Source organism: Aphelocoma coerulescens, chromosome 7, assembly GCF_041296385.1.
Source record: "Aphelocoma coerulescens isolate FSJ_1873_10779 chromosome 7, UR_Acoe_1.0, whole genome shotgun sequence".
Lineage (NCBI taxonomy): Eukaryota > Metazoa > Chordata > Aves > Passeriformes > Corvidae > Aphelocoma > Aphelocoma coerulescens.
In genome coordinates, this window is record NC_091021.1 from 12,312,155 (window position 1) to 12,335,472 (window position 23,318).

The 23,318-nt window shown below is 41.4% G+C and overlaps 2 protein-coding genes across 4 annotated transcripts in view; one reads left to right on the plus strand and one right to left on the minus strand.

Annotated features, from left to right (window-relative positions):
* The window catches only part of ALS2 (alsin Rho guanine nucleotide exchange factor ALS2), a 37,489-nt gene extending 22,887 nt beyond the window's left edge, over window positions 1-14,602 (minus strand). Inside the window, exons 1-9 of one of the 3 annotated variants that reach the window (XM_069022169.1) lie at window positions 14,529-14,602; window positions 10,297-10,386; window positions 8,178-8,332; window positions 6,789-7,708; window positions 4,087-4,447; window positions 3,062-3,230; window positions 2,507-2,603; window positions 2,038-2,115; window positions 889-1,065 (exon numbers count right to left, since the gene is read on the minus strand). In XM_069022169.1, coding sequence (XP_068878270.1) covers window positions 889-1,065; window positions 2,038-2,115; window positions 2,507-2,603; window positions 3,062-3,230; window positions 4,087-4,447; window positions 6,789-7,708; window positions 8,178-8,332; window positions 10,297-10,316 — 1,977 coding nt within the window. In that variant the 5' untranslated portion in view covers window positions 10,317-10,386; window positions 14,529-14,602. The other 2 variants (XM_069022168.1, XM_069022170.1) reach the window with 2 other exon arrangements.
* Window positions 14,603-17,013: 2,411 nt separating this feature from the next.
* CDK15 (cyclin dependent kinase 15) overlaps window positions 17,014-23,318 on the plus strand; it is a 35,097-nt gene continuing 28,792 nt past the window's right edge. The window contains exons 1-5 of the mRNA XM_069021493.1: window positions 17,014-17,133; window positions 18,012-18,161; window positions 18,310-18,407; window positions 18,957-19,036; window positions 22,501-22,595. Of these exons, the coding sequence (XP_068877594.1) occupies window positions 17,014-17,133; window positions 18,012-18,161; window positions 18,310-18,407; window positions 18,957-19,036; window positions 22,501-22,595 (543 nt within the window). The remainder of the gene's footprint in view (window positions 17,134-18,011; window positions 18,162-18,309; window positions 18,408-18,956; window positions 19,037-22,500; window positions 22,596-23,318) is intronic.

Genomic DNA, 23,318 nt, shown 5'->3' on the forward strand with positions numbered 1-23,318 from the left:
GAGAAGGGAATGGCTAGCCGCAATCTTACAGAAGGAATACAGGGGTGTGTGTGTGTGTCTGCATGCACAGACACAGACCCAGGGTCTAAATCTCTGTCTCTCCTCAAAACACTTTCCAAACTATTCTGGTCAATTTAGGGAAGTAGCAGTGATATCCAGAGGAGCTAAGGCAGACACACTCTCTTCTACCCTCACCATTTCCTTTTTGTTACCTTAAACTCATGTTGGTCTGAAACCATACACAAACAACTTGGAAGAGGACATGCAGTCACAGCACACATTCCTACCTCATGCCAACCTCAAGGCACATGTAAGATTCAGCTTCATGAAAAAAATTGTGCAGGGGCACCTCCTGTCTCCCATTAACATCAAATGCATGTTTTTGCTCAGATCCCCCTTTACACCCATGTAACAGGGAGGGGTAGGGAAGGAGATGGCGCAGAACTCACAGGGACCTTCTGCCCAGTCACAAACAGGAGGCCTAATGTTGCAATGGAGTCACAGAACAGAGCAGCCAGTGGCCTCAGTTGAGAGACAACAAGAAATTGAAGAGTGATAGCAGTGAAGACTGAACACAAAGACTGCGGTCAAACAGAGCACAATAAAAGAGCACATTTCTGCAGCATGCACACATGGAAGGAAATGGATTAAACACACTTGAAATACCTCCTTGTCCCTCAAACAGAAGGGAAGGCCAAGAAACAGGCAGGAGAGAGAACAATACTAACTGGGCCTCCTCTCTGCCCTCTACCCACTGTGCTCCTCATGTGACTACTAGGAACCAGTAATGTGGCTTGACAACCTTAAAGCTCATCAAGCCATCAGCACTGTGCTATTTCTGAAGAGCACCAGTATGATCTGTACCGACTTAAAGGAAGTAACACTCACCTTACTACAGGCTAGTAACAAAGCTGGACTCTTAGCACAGCTATTTTCATTCATATTGTTTTCTCTTGATGTCTCCTGGCCACTGTAATATAATCCAGGTTGGAAGTCTTTCTCATCTGCTAAGAAGAGGGAATAATCTAGTCCTGCTGCTGTAGTCCAAACACCATCACCACACACCTAAAATTTGGGAGGAAGGAAGACATTAAAAATCATCACCCAAAGCTGGAAGGAGAGAAAAATACTTAACTCTTCTAGTCACACATGTACATAATACACCTGCCTAGATAATCTATTGCAATAACCGGTCAAATTTTCAACTTCAGTGTCTTGTAACAAATAAACGCCTTGCACATATATTGAAAAGTCTTTCTTTTCAGTTTTCCTTCTAATGGCTGATTTTTTTTTGCCTTTCAGTTACAAATCAGTTTTACTTTTAAATGGGCATCAAGTGAGCTTGATTAAAGTTGGAACACTATTCTCCCCTCTACATTTAACCATGAAATCTATATAAACTTGGGAGACAGTTAATTTGCTGTACATTAATTTGCATAAGGCCTAAGCAGGAAAACTGTGCAGCTAGTTTTCTATTAAGACGAGCACCAGAAAACATGGGAAAGGCTGTGGTCTAACCCAAAAATTATTTTCCTCTTCACTCAATGTGATTAAAAGTTCAAAACAAAGAGAAAACCCACTGCCAAGACTCTGCAAAGATTCTGCAAAGCTCTGGAAATATGGAAACAACAAATGTGGTCGTGGTCCGGCCAAACTAAAAACGCTAGAAACGACTGTTTAGAATAAAAACAGAGTTACAAAGTATTTAGAAGTTTCAGCACTGCAACATCAATATCAGAGAAACCAAATATAAGGCAAAAGTGAAATCTGATAAGAAGATACAACCAGTCCCATTTCTCACTTCTAGAACCTCACTGTGGTCAAAATCCAGCAGAAGTCTGTGTGAAGGATTTCTTGGGTAGATTTTCACAAGCTCATCTAAAGATCATTTCACAGCACAAGCCAAAGAAAATCAAGGGCTCTATTACTAAATAGCACACAGATCCATGAACAGGTCATTCTCAGAAATTACTCTGCACTCATTTGTACAAGAAGAGACCCTAAACTGAAAGAAGAAAACCACAAAAAACGAAGTACCTTTGAGAGGCGAGGGACTGTTGTTGGGGAGTTCAAGTGACCAAGCTGGCCGGAGATATTACTGCCCCAGGAATACACCTGTAAGAAGCAGTGCTAAACATCAGAATATATATTTACATACATGGAAACATAGTGAACTGTGGTAGTACAACACATCAAGTGTGCAAACACACACAAGTCAAGGAGATAGGATTTGTGTATCAAGAAGCATTTCCTCAATTTTCACTGTCTTCCTACATTCTCAGATTGTCTTCTCACATTCAGAAATGGAATGCACCAAATCAAGTCACAGCAATCTTTAGTACATGCAGAACTTGGGCAGAAATAGAACTTAGATTCCACACTACTTCCATGATGCCTCCCACAGATGGGAACAAAAGTTTAGAAGCAAGAGAAACAAAAAACTAGAAAAGACCAAACATGATAATTATGTCAGAGATAAACAATAAATGTTAACGATCACTTGTACCTGGGATTTGGCAGTGAGTGCTAACGAATGATGGCCACCAGCAGAGAGGTGAATCACTTCCTTACCATCAAGGCTTTTCACACACAGTGGCTGAAGCCTGTCAATCCCCAGAACCCATAAGGCGAGGGAAGAGGGGTAGAAGGCAGGAAAAAGAAAAAATATCAGAGGTACTCTTAACGCAAAAACACTCAAAGTTTTATTTTCTTCCCTAAAACAAATTAGAAAAAACAAAGATATGTGGAGTCTTCTGGCAATAAACCAGCTTAGTCAAAATGATCCGGCAAAAATTGATGATAGACCTCACCCTAATTTGGACAAAGTCAAAATATCATCAAAACTGTTACTGATTACAAGGGGAAAAGTCATAATTGATTGATGCTTGGTAATAATACAGCATAAAACATGTTGTTTGAAAAAACTTACGTCACAACACTTAAAAGAACAAGAATATAATGCATGGCAGATGTTTAAATTTGAGAATTTGAGACAGTTCAATACTCAAAATTTTCTAGCAATCCAGTGAATAAAAAAAAACATTTGCCAAAGAAATCTCACCTTGGCAGAACATCACCATGCCCTAGCTGTCCTTCCTTCCCTTTCCCCCAGCTCCACACCTCTGTTCTTAGAGAGGGCAGAAGAGCATCAGCTTCACCACTGTAGGTTGGAGTCAGAGCCACAGTCCTCATTTTTGCCCGTCCTACCTTCCGTAAGAGCCTTGGGGAAACTGAACAGAGGCCAAGAATTAGAAAAATTGCTAAGCATTTTGGTAAATGTATCACTCAGATTGTGTGTTACACAGTAACAGCATTACTTAATAGTAAGTGATCAAAACTTCTTAAAGCAGTTTTAATTCAAGCCTGGGAACAAAGGTTGACAGGTAAGACAACAGGTTACGAATACGAAGAAGTAACATAGGTGCTAAAAATAGACAGATGTCAAGTAGTTTTTACCAGCTGCTAAAGGATAGCAGACATACGAGAACTATGCAGTTATAATGACGCAAATGAACCAAAACAAACTATAAAGAAAGTGTTTTGTAAGAAAATATAACCTTGAAGATTCCAATAATTCCTAAAACTCCCCTCAAATGCAAGATCAATATAGAACTAAACCACATACATGTTCAGAGCCATTAACAACATTAAAATCTGTGAGGGAAGAAGGTCATTAACTTTGAAGTTAAGCACTGGGAATTGGAATACTTACAGGTCCCTGGCTCAAAAGCACCTCCGTGCAGTGTGAATTACAGACCACACAGATTTTTATCTTCTACACAACCAACATGAAAGATACCTTAGCATCATTTGGCAATAGGACACCTCCAATGTGCTCAATTTACCTTAACTTAACAAGAAAGACCATTTGTAAACCCACCCTGCTTTTGGTTTTCTTAGCATGCAGTACCTGCTAGCCTGAACCCTCTCCACTGCTTTCAAGTCCTAAGATATAGTTGAGAATTCATAAAGACCTTTGATACAGCATTAGATTTGTGTTTATTAAATGTTTGGGGTATTTTGGACTTACAAACCTCCACATTATTATAAGTTTTCCAGTTTTTTTTCCCCAACATGCTTCTTTACCTTGTGACAACAAGCCAGGCAGGGAAAGCCTTCGACTCCCTCCTTCAGATTCCTCTTCTCTAATATCTACTAAACTGGAACTCTTCTTCCCCTGCATGGATTCCAGTCTGACCTGCTCTTCTCGGCTGTCTTTCAGAGCTTCAGGCCCTGGGGACCTGCTGCCCGACTGAGATCCTGGCTCACTCGAAGATGCGCCATAGAAGTTCATGACTTTCTTCAGGGACAGGGCTCCAGCCTCGTACGTGGCAGCAACTCTCACCCCAACTGCCGAGGCACAGGAGGCCACCAGGCTGTTCAAGGCGGATGTGCTGCTACCTGGAGGGCCAGGGATACAAGCACCAAGTTGTTCCTCTTGAGATGGCTAAAACCAAAGGAAAATTGGAAACTATCAGAGCAGACAGCACAGAACAGCAGGATGATGAATACACATTCACTGTTCAAACTGAACACCATATAATGTTTATTATAAATGTTTATTGTAAATTATATATGTATTTTAACTGTATATAATTTATATATGTTTTTTATGCCTCAGTGTACATCTATTGCTCTGAATCATTTTTTTAGAAGTAGGACCAAGCACCATTTCTAAATGGACTGGGCTTTGTGGCATCTGTCTTGTAGCTCACCCGTAAAAGACTGCAGGTCTGGGGTTTCTAAATACCAAAAAAAAAAAAAAAAGGATCTTTGCAAACAAATATAAAAATAGATATCATTTTAAGCTTATTACCAACTTCTTTGCCACCAATTAAAGTGCATCAGTGAGCATGCTCTACTTTCAGAGAGACAAGTTCTCTCTTCAGAATGGTAAAAGGAAAACAGCGATTCATGGATTCATTTTGCAAGCCCTATCTTAAAACCAGTCTGGGTTGTGTTCTCTCACACCATTGTTGTATCCATATAAGGCTTAGTTAATAATCAAGTCACAGTAGGGACAAACTGACTGAAGGCAATTATTAGTCCCAGCACACCATTATCCGTAATAGCAATCAGCTGACCCACCAAATAAGAAATAATGCCCAAAATGATCTCTGACAAATAGTTTGAACATTAAAACAAAGACAGCCAAGTCCCATTTCCCCATCTAATACACAGTGGGAAATGGTATTAATACAGGAATTACAGCTCATTTTATTCTGTCAAAATAAAAACAATCTTTGACTTCTTTAAGCTTCTTTAAAGCTTAGGTTACAGAATTGGGATTGGTTCTATTTACTTCATCCTATTTCTAAAAGGCACGCCTAGCAATACACTAAAGAAAACTTCATTTGTGTAGGAAAGCAATGAGAAATGAAGGATTTTACTAATGCTGAAACACTTCATTAGACCTCATCTCTGCTCTTCACATGGATAGTCAGCTGCGGAAGATTCAGTGAATCAATTCCAGTCTTGATTCCTGACACTGCACAAGGAAAACAGTGCTCTGGAAATATTCCAGGAACAAGCAGCTGAGAAAGGGAGAATGAAGCTATGTTTCAGTCATTTCCCTATGCTGGAGTTCTTGCAAGAGGTCTGAGGAGCCCACAACTGCTAGAATGCATTTGTATTGGCAAAAAGCAAAAGAAAGAGCAAGTGTATTTACACAACATTTATTTCTCTAAAATAAGTTTTCCTCAGAGTAAGAAAGCATAACTTGCTGAACTACCAAGTTACTGGACAGATTTTAAAACTATGGTGGTTTTGTTGCCATCAGAGGCAATAACAAAAATGAACTATTTATTAGGTACTGTGAAATTTATTTCCCTGAACCACTGTGGAGAATATCTTACTGCAACTATTAAAAAAAGAAATAAATTTATGTCTGCATAACACTGTAAAGGACAAAAGAAGTTTTCAGAATTCCACTGTCAATTTTGCCAGTTAGGCCACAGAGCAGCAGGTTTCCTCACAGGACAGTAGTTAGATAAAGACCACCAGACTGCACTGCAAGATTCTGGATTAGTTTTTTGTCTAGTAATTTTTGGGTTCTATCTTTTTCCCTTTGCCCCTAATTACATTTCCCTTTTTTTTCTCTCTAAAAACCAGAAAATGGTATTTCATCAGGGAGTCACAAACAGCTCTTGAAACTTCATGTCAAACATTTTCTGATGCTTACTAAGAGATAAGTACTGGAGTGTTCTGCTATAGCATCAAAACATTGTTGTTCAATCATTCTCCACACCACACAGCATAGTACTTATACATCTCCCATCCCTTTTTATGAGTTTATGCCATGCCTACTTTATTAACACCAGAAACCTTTTGGTCAAACCTTTTAGCAATCTGCAATCCAGAATTTTTTACTGATTGAGAACTTAGATGGATTTGTGAGGGATTTGTTCCAGGTACAGAAATTAAACCTTTACCTTAAAGGTAAATCAGGAGTAAGATTCATGGAATCTTACTGCCCCCCACAAATGGAAATCCATGCATAAGGAAACAGAGCACGGAAATTGGCTTATGTGGTTCTGGTACTGCAGACCATGAAGAGGAGAGACTAAAGCACTGTCAAGGGTGCCCACAATGAAGGCTCACAACGATGGAGGACAAAAAAAAATCTTCCACTTAAAAGCTGACAACCACCACAGTGAAAAAAAACCACTTGGAAACTATAAAAACACCATAGCTACATTAAAGTAAGATTTTCATTTGTAAAAAGAGTAATGTTGTCACATATGCAACAGAAGTTACAGCAAATTATGAGCTAGTGATTAGGTACCAACCTGCTCAGGTTCTGTACAGATGTTTTTATTCAGGCTCTCATTTAATGAATGATCTGACAAACCAATTAAATACTCTTTCACTTCTTTTTTGTCAGAGAACACAGTATTTCCTGAACTAGAAATTCCACTATCTTCCCGTCCATCACTGCTGGTAAGGCCACTTGGTCCATCGGATTCTAAACCAATAAGCCTATGTTGTTCCACAAGTGGTTTCTGACAGTCTTCCCTTTGGCCAGCTGTTACACTTTTGCCTTCAGGGGTGTCCGACGACGGACAGAAAACGTGGGTTTCTGGTTGGTTAGCAGACAGTGCTACGCCCAGCGGGCAGCAGTGACTATCTGAAATGATTACATGATCTTCCTTGTCCGTCATGGTAATGAGAGGCTGACTGCAGTGATTGCATCTCTCTGGGATAGGCTTCATTTCCTGCACAGGGAGACATTGTACCAGAGCCAGGCTGTGGTAGGCTCCACAAGCAATCTGGAGCACAACACGTCCTGCCAGGTGCTCTACCTTCTGTGGCTTTGTCACTGGGAAAGTTGTTGTTATGAGACCCAGCTGGCAGCCACTCCCCCAGGCCCATATTTCTCTGCTCAGCGATAGTGCCAGCGTGTGTTCCTCTCCACACGCCAGTTGCAAAATCCTTACTGATAACAGAGGGCTGGTTTCAGAATCACAGATACTGACGAGCTGGGGCTCTGGCACACACGGCTGATTAGCAACTGCGCACTGGCCAGCAGAATTGTCCCCCCACATGTACACCACACCACTCTCTGTCACGGCTCCATTATGGAAGCTGCCGGCTGCCACTGTAATAATACGATGTCCAAGCAAAGTGTTTTCTAAGATAGGAGTGTTAACACATGACTCCTCAGGTCCTGATCTCCAGGGCAGTTTTCCAAAACTGTAGACCTCTCCACCTGGGAAGGGGATAAAAAGAAAAACAAATCCTAGTCGGAGTGTAAAACCAGTTGTTAAACCAATACAAAAATTTGAAGAATGCTTCAGACACATAGATATGAATTCCTAGCTTACTCCAGGCTCAGCAAAACCATGGCTATTGATATAAGAAGGCTGCTAGTTGCTCTCTGCAATTGCTGCTGTCAAGTTCTACACCTCATGTTAATGTTACCCTGTGCATGCATGCCCTATTAAAATAAGCAATGCTTTTCTGCTAAAAATTCTACTCTACCCAAGTCAAGTGAGATAAGTGTATTTGTTGGCCCTTGCTAATTCAAGAACATATTAAGGACATATAAATGTGTATGAGGAGCACAAAGTACAGAGCTCATCTTTCCACAGATCTAGCACCACGTCTAAAAGAAGAAAACTTGACAATATCTGAAGATTGTTATTGCCCCCGCTCGTTACAATTAAGGTGTTTATTACCTTCTGTTAGAAGTAACCCATGATGGATTCCAAGGGCTGCCTGTAACACTGTCTTTCCACTGAGGCCTGGAAGCCTTTCTGGAGTAACAGAGCAGGAACCAGCCTTCCAAACATAGACCAGGCCTCTCTCTTTGGCTCCTTCTGCCTCTTCTGAGCTACAAAGATTGGAGGAAATTGGAACACCATCAGGATGAAGTTTTCTGTGGCTCAGTAACGCCTATGTAGGAAAGGCTTAGTAGTTCAGACATTGGTTTTACTTTCAAGCCAACATATTTAAATTAATATTATCAAACTGTAAATTAAATGCTATTTAAATGAAAAAGCAAGTGTCCTCTGTTTGAAACCATTAGCTTTTTTCTCATTTGTACTTTACCGTGTACAGATTGCTCCCATTAATAGTGTGTTTAAAACATTAATACACCTGTAAGAGCTCATCCTTTATATTCTTTTATTTCTACCTCTAGAGATAAAAATGAGGTTTTATTGTTTAGGGCTTTTTTCCTTCTGCTAATTCTTAATGAGTTTCTCAAATTCAAATGAGCCAGTCATTCAAATCAACTGAACCATGAAGAAAAACTATCCTGAAATAGTATGCAAGTATCAGGGCTTGTTGGAGTGACTGGAACTATCCAAAACTAGTTTAACACTCCAACACGCTGTGGTTTGAATGCTCAGTCAGCAACTTCTACAACTCAACACAAAGAAATTCCTCAGAATTTTTACAAGCCCACAGTTTTAAGAATTTGTAGAATCCCTTTATTTAAATACAAAAAGCTATTTTAAGTATCAATATAGAGTGGCAGCATTTAAAGCTAAATTAACAGTCATGCTTAAATTTCCTTAAAGCTGTATATAGACTAGACTGTTACCTACCCAGAAAGAAAAAAGTGGGTTTAGCTCCTTACTTGACAACAGCCAAGTCACTGACTCCCTGCATAAATCAGTTCCTACAGCTTGGCATGAACTTGTGAAATTAAATATATTAAAACAGCAAGAAAAGCTTTGATGGAATGATAGTCTTTGTCTAGAAGAAAAGGCACAAGAAATAAAACGTAATCCAAACCTGTACCAAACCCAGAAAAAGCTATTCTGATACACCATACTGCAGGCAAACCTATGCAAGTAGCCTTATGCCTGAAGACTGTGAATTTGCTAAACAACACATTTTGTTACCTGAGGTGCACAGGATGAATAACATCTTTATGCAACCTGCCTCTGAAACATTCAAGTTAAGAATAGCTAAGAAATTAAATTATCTCTCTTAGCTCCCATACCTATCCCAAATACCTTTATTTTTCTACAAAACAGAAAGAAAAAAAAAACAAAAAAGAAACTCTAAAAGGTGACAGTCTAGAACTCTTCTAAAATTCAGGTAAATAGTTTATTCCAAAAAGCAAATACAGAATTAAAACACGGAGTCCATCTCGCATTTCAAATACATAGTATATATTGTCTTGGGGTGACTATATACATAGTAATATATACACAAAGAAAAAAAAAAAGGCTTAAAAATTCAGTATCAGTGTAAGGATATTTCACCTAAGAGAAAAATACAGATTTTACACAGACAGGCAAAACACTCCAAAGAACACAAAATGATAACACTGAGAGTTTTCATCAACATACTCTGCATGAAAACTGGGTCAAAGCCTGATATTTGTGCTTTTATCCATTTAACAGGACTTCAGAAAACAGCGTAAAACAAATTCGGACATTCACATAACAGGATTTGTTACAAAAACATTTGACCTCTATCAAGTACCTCAGCGCAAGAAAGGAGTGGAAGAATAGTCTAGTGCAGGCTACTGATCCACAACCAAAATTCACAGGTGCAGGTACCAGTCAGGATTTACTGTTCACTTGAGAATGTTACTTTCAAGTTTGTAGCCTATGGCTACGGCTCTACAAGTTACAACAATCAGCTTAAAAAGGAAGTTGCTGTTGTAGCAACTTTTCTGTTCCAGACACAACTGAAGCTAAGTTAATAATCTTCCCTTTAGTGTAAGTTTCAGTACAAGTCACATAAAGACTATGCTGATATCACTTAATTTTCCAGGATGATCATGAGCTGGCCTATTTCGGAGAGCCTCTGTGGTTTCACCTAGCTGTTCATTCTCACCTTTTTTCCTGTGAGTCCATCTGTCAGTGGCAGCACTCCATCACCACCAAATTGTTCCTCTTTCAAAAGGAACAATATAATTTTCACAAACTGAAAAACATAAAAACCAGCTATTTAATCACAAGTAACATAAAACAATAACAACAACAAACCCCAAAAACCTCCTCTAAGGTTTGGCTCCTGCATTAAATAAATAAACACTTCCACACTGCTAGGATGGTTCAAGTATTTATATTTAGTTCACTCACACTGAGTTGGCAGACACAAGCTGAACAGCCAGATTTGTCCTACGTACTCATCTCACAATGGGTCTATTGTAAGGATAGAATGAACAAAACCTTGTTCAAGGGCAGAAATTTACATCAATCTCTCTATACAATTCTCATTATACCACTCAAGAAACATCAAATTGATTCATTTTCAGTCATAAGACAGAATTCAATACTTGACTAAATTTAAGACAAACAGATTTGCATGAGCAGAAAATTATCAGGAGCTGAATTCGTAACTGCATTCCTGAACCAAAGCACAAAACACCATCAGAAGGTGCAATTCTGCCTGGGCAGAAATGCAGAAAGCCGAGTTCAAAACATTTCTTCATGCAAACTGGTGGCAGAGTGCCTATGGCGATAAAAGACAACCATGGAAGGCAAGAAAAAAAAAAGTGGCTGCTCTAGCTACAATTTCATCCTTTCAGATTTTGAATTTTGCAAGTTCACCCTCACACCTTTCCATCCTCATGAGGATACCTTTGTATCACTTTTCTTGGAATAAAACAAAGCTACAGCTAATCTTCGTTTCTTATGATCTGATGGGCTTTTTTCCTTAATATTAAAAGAATTGTGATTTCTCTCAATCTACTGCCTTACCATATGAAGTATTACAAATTTTAGTTACATTAATGCATGTGCATTATTAAAACAAAGTTTCATACATAAATGCTTTAGACCTGTTGCTTTATGATAGTTGCTGTCTGATATCCACTGTAACAAAATCAGAAAATAAATTAGTTAGTATAAGTCTTAACACCCAGAATAAGTAGTCTGAAGCTTCTGCATACAGACAACAGAAATAAATATGGCCAGTCTTAAATACAAGAGACAATATATGCAGACCTGTAACTCTCAGACAAAAGTTTCAATGCATACTTGGAAACAGTAATCATCAAGTTGATAAATAATTAAAATAACTAACAAAACCTCCAACACTTTCACTGGAGTGCTCTGAATAATGAATTACCAAGGAGACCTTCACAAATAGAAACAACACAGCATACCAAACAATTCCAGTCTCTCAGATACAGGACACTAAAAAGAGTGATTTGGGCTTCAGAGCTGGCAAAGAACAGACCTCAAAAAGGTAAAGATTTGATAACGTAGTATTGTGGTAAGGCATGTGCACCCTGCTCTAAAAAAAAAACCCCAAAAACCAGAGCATACTTTCTAGGAACATGAAGACACACTTGTCACCAGAAAGATACTGCTTTCAAGACAGTCTCTCCTTCCTCAACTACAAAAGGAAAAAAACACTTACAGTTTTAAAAGTTAACTTTTAAAATATTAACAAAGGAAGTCTCACAAATATAAGGGAACTGTCATGAAATGCTTCAGTAGCAGAGGTCTTGATGAAACATCAAAGGAAAATGGAAGTGCATTTTTGGAACATTAACTTCCTGACATGTTCTTGCTCAGAGTAAGTCCATTTAGGGTTTTCTTTAGCCTACTCAAAACCACCTAACCCTACAATTCAGTTTTCCTTTGTGAAGGACTCTAGCTTCAAATAAAAAGATCCAGTGGATCAGTGAATCAAAGAGATGAAAGCTTTGATAGAGTTACTGAAGCATCTACAAATACACCACTTACATTGCACATAGTTATTTGAGGTTAAGGAACTGAGGCTTAAAATTCTTGACTTCTAGAATTTATGGACTTTTTTAAGGACTCAAAGAATTTTTTTTTATTTTCATGAGCCGCGACTGCAAAAAAATTTATTGTAATTGTCATAAAACCTTCTGATTGTAGCAAAACAAAGTTAAAGCCAGGCATCTGATTAGCTGTTATGCAAGATCTCCCTTCAAAGCCAAATTGAAAAACTATTTACATAATTATTAAGTAAGAAAGCTGCAACAGCAGCAAACTAGAAACGTGATATAAGAGCACGATATGATGGCAGTGATAGATTTTCTTTTCTTTACAGAAGCTCACTTAGGGTTGCATTACCAAGCATTTATGCATATAAGGGAAAACAAGAGTCAAACTGTTTTCTTTCCACAGATGAAACATCTTTAAGACATTTTGAAATAACTTTCAAGTTCAGTTCAAGTTTTCACTCACTCCTGGGACAGCACAACATTATTCCCATTTCATAGTTAATGCAAAATACAAGTTGCTTTGCCACAGCTACAAACTAAGTAAAGTAATTGTAATATAAAGTTTCTTCCTCCCAACAGAAATATGTAATTTTCCTTGCTTATTCTCACGTTACCTATACATTATTTCCTTTCCACTACCATTACCTGAACTGTTATTAGATTTAGCCTTCATGAACAGTCAAGCACAAAACAACACTCCTGCATGGAAGCTCAGTGTGATACCAGCATCTTCACTGCTATGCCCATACTTTTACCTTCTACATTTTTGTTCCGATGCTCAAGAGGAAAGCAGCAAGGAGTGCCAAATATGAAGTGGATTTGTGCTACAGACAGATGGTCACTGGCATGACACTGATGTCACACTCTCCACTTACAGAGTTAAAGGCTAATTCTCCAGAAATCTAACGCCACCACACTGTAACAACTGCCACGATTGGGAATGAGGTGGAGCAAACATTACTCTCATTATCATGGACTGTGCTCTTTGCTGACCGTTTTTAAGTGAGCACCACAGGTATGAAGGTAACCTTACATTCAACGCTGAACAGCAACAGCTGGTATGCCCCTGACTTTCAGAAACACTAGAACTCCCATGAGCCTCATGTGCTTATTTACCTGCTGTGTCAATAAACACTGCAAATAATTCTACAGCTTTCATGCATGTTTACTTACGTATTTCCAAACACATTTTTAATACATTTGTTGCATCATATTTAGCAATAACTTGCAGGACCAAGACTGCATGTTTGTTACACAGAATTACCTACTCAGGTTCTGAAGAGGTAATCTCCAAGCTTCCTCATTCAAAACAGAGTTGTCAACACCAGTCCGGTCTACACACATCATTTACTGGTGCTAACTGTGGCTTACATTCAATGCGTGACCAGCTCAAGAAGCCCTTGTGTTTTGATCAGCACTAACCACTGCTTTTAACACTGTGATTAAGACCTGCTCACAACAAAGCAAAACAACTGGCTACTGAAAGACAATAGCGATCCCTTCAGATGAGGACTCAAAGCTGTCAATGCCAGTTCCAGCGAATGCAGGATGGTAGCAAAATACAGCAGTAAAGAAGTCGGGGAAAAAAATCCAACACACAATTACCTGCTACAGAATGCAATTAATAGTTAAAATTTACCAGACTCATATGAGACTCAAAAAATTCTGAATGTCCTTCTGCCTCTTTTTCTTTTGAAATTACACCTTAATTTAGCACATTCTCAGGTGCTTCCTCTTCTGAACACAGAAACTGAAGATGGTAAGTATAGCTAGTTTACATAAGCTGCTGCTCTACAACAGCAGTGATTAACTACAGATCATCTACACCACTCCGGCTGCTCCCCGGTGCCTCACCAAAATATTTTCGTTCTGGAAGAGGAGGTCTGTGACAGTCACAGCACGGTATGTCACCTGTACAGGATACTGCAGCCACAGTAGGACCATCACTCAATACACTCCAAAAGCTGAAACTGCATTTACCCCTAAGCAAGCAAGTCAGGCAAAGGGACAGGACTTTTAAACGCAAGTGGAAGGAGATGAAGAGCATGTCAGTTACAGTGCGGGGGTCTCTTTCCACCAAGAGGAAGGAGACCTTTCACACCCTACAGAAATACACCTCGATATCTCTGCCGTACCAGCCCATCACAGCGCCGTTAGAGTTGGACACCCAGGGTCTGTCACAGCTGCTCTTCAGCCTCTCCCCGAGTCCCCAGGCGCAGCCGGGGGCGGCGCAGGGCCTGTCCCGTGTCGCCGGTGCCGCCCGGCGCTGCCGTCCCGCCCGGCGCAGGTGCGGGAGGCGCGGAGAGCGCGGCTCCCCTCAGGCGCGGCGGCCCCGTCCCGCGCAGCCCCGCGCGCCCCGCACCTGTTGCCGCCGCGCCGCCCTCAGCCGCGCGCTGCCCGCCGGCCCCTCGCGCCGCCCGGCTGACTCACGCGGGGGCGCAGGGGGCGGGGCCAGCGCCGCGCGAGCGCCGACGGGTCCCTGCCCGGGACAAAACAGGCTGAGGCGGGAGCGACGCGTGGGCGTGGGCAAGGAAATAGGCGAGGCCCGAATAAAGAGCCGGGGCACGGCCCACGGCCCACGGCCCACGCGGGATCGGTGACGGCGGCAGCGGCCGCCCGGCCCTTCCTGCTCCGCAAACCCTCCCGTCAGCTGCTGCTCTAACCGGGAGCGGGCCTGCGCCACAGCTTCCTCAGGGGCGAATGTAGAGCTTCCCCTCAGGACCAGCCTGGTCTAAATAGATGTGATGCCACGGGTGGATGTGCGTGCAGATGTGTGCACGTGTTTGTACCAGTCATGCACACACGTCTGTGTGTGTTTTTCTACATGCACAGATTTCACAGAGTACATTCAAAATACGTAGACATAAATACACCAATATGTGTATATACACACAATATGTATATACGCCTATATGTATATATATATACAAAATATATATCTATCTATATATGCACACACCTATAGGAATACACCTCTATGGATATATACATGCAGTATATATACACACACCTATATATGCACACTATATATATATATATATACACAGATGTGTATATACACACTATATGTGTGTGTGTATATATATATATATATATATATATATATATATATACACATCCCAGTATAGGTATATACATGTGTTTCTATTTAAACAAGTTTTGTAAAATGTACTTTTAATGTTATGTCACCTCTTAGCTGACTATTTCTTGTGTTGCCTGAAGCTTTCATTTAAAAACCATGGTTCCAAAGACAGGTATAGGCTCTCCTTTATAAATTCTTGCATTTTCTAAGGATAGCTATTAACATTTATATTAGAGTGTTTCCTCCACTAACTAGAATGATTACTCCATATTTTTTTTAATAACAACAACCACCAGCTGAAACCATGCTTTCTTCATTTATCAGCTCTGGCTACCTGGGAAAAGTTGGATTACTTCTCTTTGTAACAGAGTATTTCCCCTCTACTCCCTGACACAAAAAGTACCCAAGAGTAAAATTTACAATCTTCATATGAATTTACATGTATATTTTATATTGTCTATTTTTTGTGCATTTATCTTTCTCTTCTTTTAAAATGCAAGTATTATTTGGTCATAACACTAAAAACTGTTTTCCAGAATAAAAGACTACATAACCAGTTTGTTACTGAGTGCGTTGCATCTAGACGACCTTTCTCATGCCTGGATAGCACACTAAGTTGCTGCTGTATTCTGATGGCTCAAAGAATATTTGGAAAATAATGAGAAGACAAAAGTCCATGATGATAGCTATTTAGCAATTTATGGCTAATGGGAGTGCAAAAGAAAGTCATGTGAAGGAAATCAAGCCTTCCAGGTATGTTAGCTCCTTCTTGCCATGCAAAGGCTGGGTGGTTTGGTTGCAACAAGACACAGAAATTGTCCCTGCCTTCCCAGGACATTTTTGCTTTAAAGAAATCCTTTTGCTCAAGGAAAGAGTGTTATTCTTAGACTTCAAAACAGTGAAGCAAAGGGAAGATTTCACATGGTGCATTCAAATGAAAACTGAAGGACCTAATGGGTCAGCATAAAAATACCACAGGATGATGTCTGCTCCCTCAGCCCTTGGCAGCATTTTGTCTGTGTGGGTTGAGTGTTAGTCCTAGGAAGCTGCACAGTGAGTCCTGTTCATGCAGGACTGAAAGAAGGGAACTTTTGTCTGTGCACTTCCAGGGTAAATCCACTGTGTGTTCCCTGCTCAGTACATAATTGATGAAATCTATGGTGGGCAGGATTAATCAGTTTGCTCTGGTTGTTCTGACATATGGACAAGACTGTTTTCTATCAGCTACAACTCATCGCATCCCTTAGATGTCCTCCAACGAGGACAGACAGGTCCCTATGCTGATGTAAATGCCAAAGCAAGGACAGCCAATGTGCAGCTCCTGCAGAAAGCACAGCTCAGCCACACTGCTTAGAAAGCTCAGCTGAGAGCCTAGAGGCTAAAGTCTGAAGCCTAGAACTGCTATAGGCAGGGAGGGAAGTCAAGGCCTGTTTCTCTGTGAAAACTATCCCTTCATTATCCAACTTACTACATGGAGAGTTGCTTAACTGAAAGAAATGTGTATAAGCAGAAAGTTTGGATTTATTAATTCTCCATTTTCAAGTATGAAAAATGTTGGCTGTTTTTGGACGGCATGTGCCAAAAGAACTGGAATCAATGGAGCTACTCCAGGGGTACATTTGGACTTTCAAAGAAAAACTGCAGAAATCACAAGACTGCTTGAGGCAGAGACCTCATGCAAGTCATATGAGCTGTTATAGACACAGAGGGATGAGGAGGAGCAAAGGAGAAAAAAAGAGATACAGTTTAATTTAAATGGGACAACATGGGAGACGTGCTGTGTGTAAGTGCTGTCAGACCAGGATGCTGCAGCTGCTGTTCTGAGAGAAGGGGCTCCCAACAAATCCAAGGCCTTCAGCACATGGAAGCAGTGACTACAGCAGAGGTATTTAATATCACAATGTGATACTTTTGCATTGAGGTAGGCTAAGCCTGGGTGTTTCCACTTGTGGGAGTGCAAAGCTATCACATTTGCTTCTAACCAGACAGCATCAAACTTTGAAGCTTCAGGCCTGTGAAGCTACTGAAAGAGGAATCTGTACCTTAGATGACAATAAATGCCTTTGATGTGATGAGCAGGGAGAGAAGATTGCACTCCAGCAAGTTCTATGCCAATGAGGGATTGTAAAACAGGGAGGCAGCCAACAACCTGCAGTTCTGGAGGAGGCAGCATGCCACAGATGGAAAGCACTGTGTTGTCAAATTATAATCCATTCAATGTAGCTGTTCAGAAGGAGCTTGCAGCCTGCTTGCCATTCATTGATACCTTTTTTATAGTTGTGTAATGTATAGCACTGTTATGTGGTATGGGCCAAATTAACTGGCTATGTAAATTATACAGTGGTGAGGAAGGAGGTGAGGGGTGAGGGATTAAGGGGGAGAAGAATACATAAATGTAAACTTCCTGAAATTTCACTTCTGCATTTGGTTTTTGGCCCCTGCCCTAACAGGTTATTTAGAGACAAATAAATTAAGAGTAAGGGGGAATAACATGCATTTAGAATGATACTGGCAGAAGTATCCTCTGCAGTTAAGGCAGCTTTATCTTTGTGTGTTCTGAGTGAGCACTACCATTTACTAACACAGGAACACACAGAAGGTTGGTCCCCTTACAGACAGTACTGGAGATCTGTGACTGGTAGAGAGAGAGATGAAAATGATGTGCATTGCTCAAAGCCACTGCAGTCAAAGAGAAAGAAAAGAAACTCGTAAGTAGAATGGTAGTTTGCCAGTGACACAGTTTGTCCCCTTTTCCTATGCCAGCTGTCAGATGTAACCAGAGCGTCCCTTTCTCTACCCTCTCTGCAGCCCCTGCAGCTCTGCACCCTCCAGAGCTGGAGGTACAGGACACAGAGACCTTGGATTTACACTGATTCTTTCCAGGAGCAGGATGTTGTGAAGAGGTTCAAATGCGTGAGGTGTAGCATCCACAGAGCCAGACAGGAGATACTTTATTCTATGGTTATTACAGCCATGAATCACTACTTAATTACTGAATGACCTGCTAGTAGCTTCTTGTTCTACCCAGCAATCTAAAGCACATACCAATTTCTTGATGAAGCAGAGACAAGCCATCCCGTTTGGAGCTGCCACATCCTATGTACACCTAGAGAAGCTGTGTGAAGGATCCTGTGCAACTGTGTACAAGGGGATCAGCAGGTGAGCATTATTGCCTTCCCAGTGCTTGCTGAGAACACCTCTTATGGGAGATAAAGGCAAATCAAAAGTCCAGTTTTGCCTTTAATCAGGATATTTGCAAAGCCCCATCCCAACTTTTCAGCCATGGAGGCTCCACAAAGACACTTTGGTCCACAGCAGTGTGCCAGGAGATTGTCTGGCTGAACCAGGGAGGGAGCAAAAGTTTTCCTTGAAGTGAGAGATCTCCACATGATTGAAAAATTGGGGGTGAGGTCATGCTGCCATCACACAAGGGCAGGAAAGCTGTGAGAGGTGGAGTGGGATCACTGCTCAAAGCCGTGCTTTAGCAATACCTGGACAGCAGCACGGTGTTTCTCTAGCCAGGTGGACTGGCTCCCAGCTCACTGCTGATGAACACAAGATGGAGGAGGTTTGTAATTCCCTTCTGAGCTTGGTCTGAGTGGGTCAGCAAGCCCTAGAAATTTTGCTTGGGTGTTTGCTTGGGACACTGTAATGTTATCATGCCAAGCACTAAGATGCTTCATGTGATCTTCTACTGTGACCTGACAGGATCAACAGCCAGTTGGTGGCACTGAAAGTGATCAAGCTGGAGGCAGAGGAGGGAGTGCCCTTTACAGCCATTCGGGAAGGTAAGACCCAGAGGAACATCACTCTTGAAGAGCATTTGTTTTAACCTGGAAAAGCCCCATGATGTCTCCCTCAGCCCTTTCTTGCTTACTCAATGTGCTGGCTGTCCTTCTCCCAAAACTCTCAGTTTCCTTATCCTCTCGTGGAGGAGGTCTTCACGCTGGGCTGGATAGGCATGCAATGGACAGAGGAGGAACCTCTGGCGTATGCACTTGTGACAGATGCATCCATGCCTGTGATGAGGAAAGTGCCAGCTGCAGCCAGACATGTTCTTTCTAGCAGTGTCAGGGCCCTCTTGCACCTCCTGCTTGCTGCCTCCTTCATAGTTGCTTTCTCACTCCCTCTAGAAACTACACAGCTTTTGTCACTGCTGCATTGGGCAGTTGTGGATTTGTTACTACAACCATGACACTTTCCTGGCTGATACCTGGAGCATCACAGATTTCAGCCTGAGGAGAGATACTTTCAATAAAACTGATGTTTAATAACATCTGTCATTTCAGTCCAGTGAGTAATTCTTCTTATCAGTTGACTTTGTAGAGCACTGGGCAAAATGTCTGCAGCTTTCTCAATTTCTTGGAGAAAGAAACACTGTTTCACAAGTTTGTTTCAGCTTGATTTTGGCTGAATGTATTCACATTTCCCTACTGACTAAGTTCACAAGCTTGGTTGATTGAAGCTTCTATTTTCATATGCTGTACAATCCCAAGAAGACCATAATCTGTTTTCTCCCATACACAGAAATGTGCAACCATTGTGCCAGTCTGTTTTATGGTATTAGTGAAAGCTATCAGTGTAAGACGTCACACATATGGTTTTTTTTTACTTCTTACTGCACTTGTGAAACTAGGGTTAATCTTGTCATGGGGATGGAAAGTCAGGGACCAGATGTGCCAGCTTTCACTGAGCAACACTAGCACACAAGGACTCTCATAGCAGTCAACTCAGAATAACGAGAGAGGTCACTGAATCCACTCCAGGTTTACAACAGTAATTAAGACAAGAAAGTTTACGAAGTCCTTAGTCCAATTCTGTGTGAAAGCAGAGAGATAACTAAATATGCCTATTTAAAGAACGGCTTGTGTTACAGTTTCCTATACACTCATTTGCTGTGGTGCTTTTGCTCTGCATTTACACTTGTAGCCCACCAGTAAAAAAAGCCTTAAAAGCTTTACCTACATCGAACTAATGATGCGCTAAAGATCAGCACCCCTTTAACATGCTCTACTGGACAGGCTGAGAGTCTTAACTTCATTCATTATGTGAGAAAACAAGGGTGATCCTATGAAGGGTCTGCTTTAAATAGATCTTTTGTGTACTGCTGAGCTTTGCAGCATCTGACACCTCAAATTTACAATGTAAGTCAGTAGCAAAAACAAAGCACAAGATTTATTAACGCAGCGCATTCTCTGCTACCCTGGAGGAATGCGCTCCCCTGACAAAGAGACGCTTCACCCCAGGAAGTCCCGCAGAGACAAAATGCGTTTAAAGCTCGGTTCTGGCAGTAGCACCTGACACCCCAGCAGGGGGTTGTAGAAGCAACAAAGTGAGGAGCAGTTCCCAGAAGCCTGATTAAGGCACAGGCAGTGAATCCTCCATTTTACTGTGGACCCTGTGTGCTGCTCATCTGGAGCAATAGCTCCAGTCATATGGAATTTTTGTGGTGTCACAGAGTCAGGTTATCATGTTCTGTAGCAGATGGGCTCTAGCCAGAGTATCTTTACTAGGTTCATAGAATTTTAGGTGCAGTGTGGAGCATGTTTAAGGTCCATACTGCTGTGCAGTGGAAACACAGTGGTGGTAGCTAAATGGAGTAGCATCAGCAGTAGAGGCAGTTTAGCTGCAGCAGCACCAAGCTCTGTGCAAGAACTGCCTTGCAATCTGCTTTTCCAGTAGTTGTTCTGAATTAGGCCATCCTTACTGCTCAGTAGTCTGAGTACTGACATAGGCTTGGGCTACAGCTGTGTCATACAGTATAACTCTGGCAGTAGGGCTTTTGAAATCAGGTGAAATTGTTATGATTGCAAAAGGCAAAGTGCTAATCTGGTATAAATTTGCTTTGCCAGCATGAAACACTTCAAACATCTTTTTCAGATTGTTTGAAAACCAAAAAAGCAGCTTTTAATTGTGACCAAAACTCTGCCTCCCACAGCTGGCCCATGCTCTGTATTGTGTGCTAATTCAGCTGAAACAAGATCCTACGCCCATGCCTTATTTGAATGAAATTTGTAGGACTGCATGGTCTGACAGTAAACTAATTTGGTTTCAATCAGCGGGAGAAAAGTGGATCTGGAACAGCTCTGAGGATATTCTGCAATGTCAAAAGCTGAACTAAAATCTGGAGTCAGGGACATCTGGTTTTTTGAGCTTTGGGGCTACTGTCTGTGAACAGCTGGCTCAGATTCTTCAGTTGTGCCAGTGACCTACACGCAAAGTAATCCCAGCTTCACCTCTTCCCCACATTCCTCCTCTGTACAGAGTTACTGCAATATTGTCACACACCTAAGGTAGCAAATGATGAAGCTGTGCACCCACTTCTCCCACGAAGAGTGTCTGCTGAGAAGCTCCTTTCAGGAGTGTGCTGGCTGGAGCCTGCTGTAACATAACAAACCCAACGCACAGCCAAAAGGCTCAGAAGGCTGCAGCTTTTGTCTTAGCATAAGTCAGTGCTCTGTGGTCTATATGGGGCCAGAGATGCTTCCATGTGCTGCCCCCTCCATCACCCCAGCCCATGTGCCAAGGCTTGGCAAAGGCGCGTCAGGACCCAAGGATCAGGGCCACAGAGTTGAGATGGTGCTTTTGCATAGTTAGGCTGAAAGAAAAGCTTGCCAAAATTTTATAAATACAAACAACTTAGTATTCACTCAGTAACTTCCTCCTCTCTGTTCTTAGAGTTTTTAACCAGAGACAGTAACCAATATGCACAGAACTAAATTCAGAATTTAGCTTATATCTACAGTGATTTCTTTTTGTAGATTTTTGCTCTGTGGTTGTGAAGCCGGAAACTGGTAGAACTCAGCTTTTCCCAGAAGTCTCTCGTAAGGGCCATGCTGAGGGCACACACCAGGAGGTGGATGGGAGAAGTATGAGAAGCTCAGTGACTGGCTGGAGGCTGCTTCATTCTGGCTCTGGGAGCTCCCAGGTCCTTCCTCTCAGCATTTACCTTGAAGAAATTACTTCTCAACTTATAAACTGACACTGGGAACTATGAACTTCTATTTCTGACAGAGGCAAGATCCCACCTCTGAGAGAAGGATGGGTTCCTGCCAAGCCTGGAGCACTGATGCTTGCTTCTCTACGGAGCTGTTCCATCCTCCTTCAGACTCAGTAGCTGCTACTTCTTACAGAACTTCTAAGTCTGGACTATTACTCCCCAGTTTTTTATTTTCACTGCCTTGTGTTTTGTGCACAATCTCTTTCCACTTCCAGCAGCAGTAAAGTTGATCTGCCTTTTGTGTTTTCTCAGCTTCTCTTCTCAAGTGTTTGAAACATGCCAACATTGTACTGCTTCATGACATTATCCAGACCAAGGAGACACTAACATTTGTCTTTGAGTACGTGGTGAGTTGATGTTTTTCTAGCTTCCTGTGGAGCTAGTACTGGGAAGTACTGGGAAGTGGCTGCAGAATGAATTTACTGCACTATGAGAAATCTACAAAGAAACGAGTTGTAATGCTTTAGTGCAATGATTGATTTTCCTTCTTGATCTCCTGCTTTCCAGCCACACAGCCTTACTCTTTTCTTTCTGTATGTGCGACAGCTGTATGCAAAAATGATTCCATGTCTTGTGTCCACTGGGGTGGCAGACATTATTTACCTCCATTTCTGCCTTGCCAACACAATAAAAGTACTGTTTTTTAGCCACAGCGAGGATAGGAGATAATGATATGAGCTCACATCCCAGCTGGGGTTAGATTTGGCACTGACCCCAGTGGCTCACCATGACCAAGCTGTGGATTGCTCTCATGGGGAGACCAGGATACATATAAAATTTCCATATGAGTCTTGCTACTTCTCTTGCTTTTGTTGATAGTCAAGCAAATTATAAAGAAAATACAGAAGCTATGTCTTCTTATTGCAGCTTTATGATTAGTTCTGGCACAAGTATGAATTCTGTTAACCAGCAACTTCAGGTTATAAATGCTGGGGTGAGATAACAGGTCAGCCAGGTCCCTGATGTGACCCAGAACTTAAGCACATCTTGTGTGCTGCATCAGACCAGCTGTTCACCAAGGTGAGATAGGCACCTTTGTAGCAGTTGCATATTTTCCCATTTACAGAAGA